The sequence below is a fragment of the Priapulus caudatus genome, unplaced genomic scaffold (genome assembly GCF_000485595.1).
Source record: "Priapulus caudatus unplaced genomic scaffold, Priapulus_caudatus-5.0.1 Scaffold467, whole genome shotgun sequence".
NCBI lineage: Eukaryota > Metazoa > Priapulida > Priapulimorpha > Priapulimorphida > Priapulidae > Priapulus > Priapulus caudatus.
Window position 1 is genome coordinate 50,581 of NW_014577528.1, and position 5,595 is coordinate 56,175.

The window sequence follows — 5,595 nt, forward strand, 5'->3', positions numbered from 1 at the left end:
AGTTTATTCCATGCGTTAGTCGTCCGCGTACTTGTAGATTGCGCGTGCTAGGCCGTAAAGCTAATTCATAAATCTGCGTGCTCTCCACGGATCGTCACTCTATCCTCGCACGCGTCGTGCGTCAACACGCATACACGCGCCGAGCTCGATTGTAGTTAATACTTCAATAATCGCATCGTAACGCACTCGACACTATTTCCACAATCATCTCGCACCGCCCCAGGAGAGCCGTTTAGCCTGCGTCGCGCGCTATATACGGCAGCGAAGCGGTGGAGGCGGCATTAAGGCTCTGCTGGGAGGCTGCGACATTAGAAGTGGGGGTGGGTCGGGGTTCAACCACCTGCTTCTGATGCTTTGTTTTAGTTTCTTTCCTGTGATATTCGTGGTCGATGCTGGCGCTTTTTTTAGGGTTCACTCTAGTGTTAGTTTAGTAGAGTGATTAGTAATAGATTAGTAGTAGTAGTGCTAGTACAAAGTAAGAAGTAATATGGTTTCTTTTTATACTAATTCGATAGGTGCGCTGTGGTAGTTACCGTTGATCTATACGTCCGAAGCATATCGTCAGTTAACGAAATATGCTATGGTAAGTGGCTGCCCGTAAAGATGACGATGTAATAATATAGTAATGATAATAATAATAATAATAATAATAATAATAATAATAATAATAAACAATTCGTTGTGGCCATTTGTAATCACCGTGGGGAAGTTTTCCCGGGATTCAGTCACATTCGTAAATTTAGGCTAATCTCCTAAAGCAACCACATAAGCCAATAAGATCTTGGAAGTCACAAGAGACACCGTGGACACTAGTGGAGTGTAGTCGCCGAACTATAAGATCCAGTTACAACTTGTTAAACACGGGTTGTCACTCGCAGATCACTCGGCAATGATCGTGTATGTTCGGTAGATGTCAAAGACATACGGGGCTCTGTTGGTGTCAGCACTAACAATACACGGTTAATTGCACTCTCTCTCTCTCATCGGTATAATGGCTTCCGACGTCATTGTTGGCTTTCCTGCTATTGTGAGAAATACTAAACAGCGTGCACTACTTTAATTAAGTTGATGGTACTCTAACGAATCTCGTGTTTTTATCCCGTTATATTTTGTTCCACACTATATTTCTAGCATATTAGCATAATTAGCATGGAGGGTTATAAGCCCATGGATAACGTGCCAAGGACTTCCGAAGGGCATGCCGTCTGTCCTCTCGTTGAAAACGCAGCCCTTGGTGCCATAGTGCGCATGAGCAGGAAAGAGATAATAGGCTGCCTACTTTATACTGGTTTTATTCCTATACACAGTATAGTTCATCGCGAACCTTATAGCTTAATGGCATCGAGAAATAAGCAAACCGAATCACCTCGCGGATACAGGAGTGTATGCACGGCCCTGTGCTTTAATTTATGCATGACTTCAAACCTTACTTTGTGTTAGAAAAATACTTGAAGAAAAAATCAAGTAAGCTAGATGGTACCATCTATATCTGTATATATAGCATCTATTCGAGTAAAGATACAGGCGAGTAAAGACATAGTCTGCCTCCGTAGCTCGTTGAGAACTAACGCTATAACGGCAGCCGGGAATTCGCAACCAGTCTATAACCTATCTAACCTCCCCTGTCCCCCTTCGGCAGCAATTCGACACAGATCTGGTGGTGCGGCAGCGTTGGTCCGACCCTAGCATGGAGTACACGATGCCGACGTCTTACGACCAAGAGTACATCTCCGGCGACGACGAGATGGCGTCGCACATCTGGCGCTCGGACATGTTTCTCGCTAACTCTAAGCGCGCCTACACGCACCTCATCACGCAGCCGAACACGCTGTTGTGGCTCTACCCGAATGGCACGGTCATGTGCAACGTTAGGTACGAGCGCAGTTACTCACACACTCCCCACTCGCTATATCGTCGCACGGGGTAGTCCTGCGGGCTTCAGTGTAGGTATAGATATAGTGTGGAGGTTAGTCTTTTGGTTGTAGTATAGATAGATATAGTCAAGAGCTAATAATACTTAATAAGGTATAATAAGGTAAATAATACCGAATAAGGTATTATTAGCTCGTGATATAGTATATATAGGTTATCGTACTATCGGTTATAATATAGTTGCTGATACAGTATAGAGGCTAGTCTTTTGGTTATAGATATGGATATGAATATGGATATGGATATGGATATGGATATGGATATGGATATGGATATATATGTATATAGATATAGATATAGATATAGATATAGATATAGATATAGATATAGATATAGCGATTAGATATAGATATAGATATTAGATATAGAGAATAGTATAGATATATACAAGATACAATAAAGAGATTAGACTTATAGGTTTAGCATAATTTAGATATATAGTATAGCGAGATTAGTACTATAGCAATAGTGTATAATGTTTTGTATAATATGTATATGGACTATTATGTAGGGCTGAGAATAAAGCGTGCAGGGGCTTTTAACGAGCTGTGCCACGAATGTTTACGAGGTGCATGTCCCTAAAATTCGTTTTAAATTCGTAAGTACGTTTTAGAAATCCTATCTGATGAACATAAATTATATATACATACATTTATGGTTTTATTATTGACACGTTATTCGCGGTTCAAAGTACGGGTAATAGTTTTCGACAATAGCCTGCTATTTACGGTGATGTAGTCATTTCAGTGGATCGTGAATCAGAGCCGCGCGTGTTATATGACTCGATTCAGGTGTTCCGCCTTAGAAGTACGTTGGGCGCAATACATGCGGTTACGCGATAGTAGGTAGCTCCTATGCGTTCATCTAGCTTTGGCCATAATATCATAATTCATAACCTAATTTGCTATAATAGCAAATTAGGTTATGAAGAAATGAGGCGTGTGAAATGGGCAAATAAGGTGACAAGGCAGTTTGCGCAAACCCCAATTATCTGGATACGCTCACTTCTACTTAATTGAATCGCCACAGCCCTTCTTCAATGAAGAAATTTTACGACCCTTTTAAACAAAACATTACAAAGATTTACTCTATTGCGACAGGATAAAAATTTTCCTTTTAAGCATAATTCAAAATTTATCTAAACACTACGCACTCTAATTTATGCTCTCGTGCTATCATTCATATCATCTCAATATTCTTTCTCGTGGTATATACCTCATTACACGCTTATACCCGTTTACCTGTTTTAGTTATCATAATAAGGATTTTATATGAATGCGTATTGTTTGTTTACCTTTTACTCGGGCAGAGGACAGCGGACCAGGTTGCTTATTCGTCCTAGTAAGATAATAATATCAGGAGTGAATAATAATCTATTATTTATTCACTCCTGATAATAATCAAACATTAGGCGTAATAATGAAAGCATGGCTATAGTTATAACAGGGGCGGGTCTATGTTTTTTAAGCCGCGCACGTGCAAACAATTGATATTTTCATTGCGTATTGTATATCTAGCTGTTCTTTTTTTCTGCAGGATCTCCTCTACGTTTATGTGTCAGATGAAATTGGAGACTTTTCCATTCGACACGCAGTACTGTGAGATTCAAATTCGTGAAGCTGTAAGTAGCGTAAAAGCTTCTAGCGAGTTTTAGAGGTGACCAGAGAAAGAGAGGCGTAGAGAGAGCGAGCAAGTGCGTCAGATAGAGAGAGCGGCGCGAGAGAGATAGAGAGGACAGAAGAAGAGAAGCCGAGAGCGATAGAATGATGACAGGGAAAGACAAGCGACGTATTACCGCACGTCGTATGCTAGCTGCTGCTGCTATTTGCGCCCGTCGCTGCTGCTGCCGTGACGAGAGAGATAGAGGGGACAGAAAAGAATAGCGAGAGAGATAGAGGTGAGACCAGGAAAAGAGAGCGAGAGCGCGCGCGAAGAAGAGCAGAGAGAGAGAGAGAGAGAGAGAGAGAGAGGAAGAGAAAGAGAGAGGAAAGCGAGAGAGAGAGAGAAGGAAGAAAGAGAGAGAGAGAGGAGAAGCTTTCCGATCGGATAAACGTAGAAGAACCGTAGCATTGTTGAAGTAGTAATAATTCATTGCAAATTGATTTTTTGTTTAGGGGTTGGTTAATGTTAGCTGAGAGAGCGCGGATGAAAGAGAGTAGAGGAGATGCTAATTATAACGACTGCGGGTTGATCGACGTTAATACAGTCCACGTAAACATGCGGAGGCGTCGGTTTTCTTCCGTTTCATGCGGTGCGTTTTTTTTAAGTTATCGATTAATGGGTTATATGCGCGACCCGCACATTCATCCCAAGCCGCATAACTGCGTTTCTGTGTTATTCACGCGCGGTAAACTATTGTCGTCAGCGTATTACCGCGGTCGTATACACTTGCTGCTGCTGTTGCCGTCGCTGCGCTGCCGTCGCTGATGCGGCCATCGCTGTTTGGCTTGCCTGCTAGTGCTGCTGCTGCTGCTGCCGTCGTCTGCTGCTGCGTAGTGCTGCTGGCGCGCTGGGCTGCTACGTTGTGCTGCCAGTGTTCGCGCTTTGATGTGGCCTGCTTGGTACACTTACCCCATGGTATATACTGTTCTACGCCCATCGGTGAGCTGCCGTGTGTCGTTACCAGTCGGAAAAACCCCACAAACCGGCAATGGACATTCCATGTTCGTGTGGAAGGAACCGATGATCCGATTGACGTCAACAGAAAGATTCAACTTCCGCGCAGGTACAAGTGCCTGAAGCGGAAACCCATACACGTGCTCAACTCCTCAGCTGAGCGGTACCGATGACGCGGCACGCAGCCTAAGACGATAGCTCAGATGGATAACATACTGTTATATAATGATGGACTGATGATATTCTATAATAGTCGTTCATTCGATCGAACGATAAAATTTCTTGCCTTTGCCTAGCATCGTTAGAGAAGTTGTGGTGATAGAAAAATATGGCGGTGGTAAATAAAAGATAAGCGGTGGAGATTAAATTTTTGGCTGCGGTAGATATATAGATGGCGGCGGTGCGAGAGATGGGTCTAATGATTCGTCTGTCAACACTGGATTTGCTGTTCTGGTCCTCATCAACAGTCTAACGCAGCGTCGATAGCATACGTCCAATGCGGTCATCGTCACAACTCTACTCATAACTACATTCCTGTAGCTATGCCTAGTCCTGTAGGTGCTCTGATCGTTAATAATGCTCTACCTTTACTCTCTATAAAACCCTCTGCGGCTCTACCCTAACCCATAATCAACTACTTACTCATTACTTGTAGTCCTTATTCCTGTACTTGCGCCGCCTCTCTATTATTACACTACGTTTGACTTAGCTCTACGCTCTACGCTTCTACTCTGTACGCTTACTCTATCCCTTTTTTCTCCTTCTATATACTTCTACTCTACCCTTGTGCTGTACTCTCACTCTAACCTCTTTTCCTGCCTTCTACTCTACCTCTACTTCTTGCTGTATCCTTTATTTTAGGCGACTGGTACGTTCTACGTCTTTACCTTCTTTCTCTCTAATGTCTATTGCTTCTATCCTCTGGCTTCTACATGGTAACTAACGTTCTCGTCCGCGGTTTTTCTGTTGACGTCGTACAGGTACTTCAGGCTGTCTTGAAAGCTGCAGTTTAAGTTCGACGCGTGAGTTCGCTACCACATGTCGCAG

The 5,595-nt window shown here is 43.0% G+C and overlaps 1 protein-coding gene across 1 annotated transcript in view; it reads left to right on the forward strand.

Moving 5' to 3' along the window:
* The first annotated feature begins 536 nt into the window (after positions 1–536).
* Positions 537–5,595, forward strand: part of LOC106810717 (glycine receptor subunit alpha-4-like) — a 23,604-nt gene continuing 18,545 nt past the window's right edge. The window contains exons 1-4 of the mRNA XM_014814152.1: positions 537–583; positions 1,640–1,872; positions 3,469–3,530; positions 4,559–4,657. Coding sequence (XP_014669638.1) covers positions 581–583; positions 1,640–1,872; positions 3,469–3,530; positions 4,559–4,657 — 397 coding nt within the window. The 5' untranslated portion in view covers positions 537–580. The remainder of the gene's footprint in view (positions 584–1,639; positions 1,873–3,468; positions 3,531–4,558; positions 4,658–5,595) is intronic.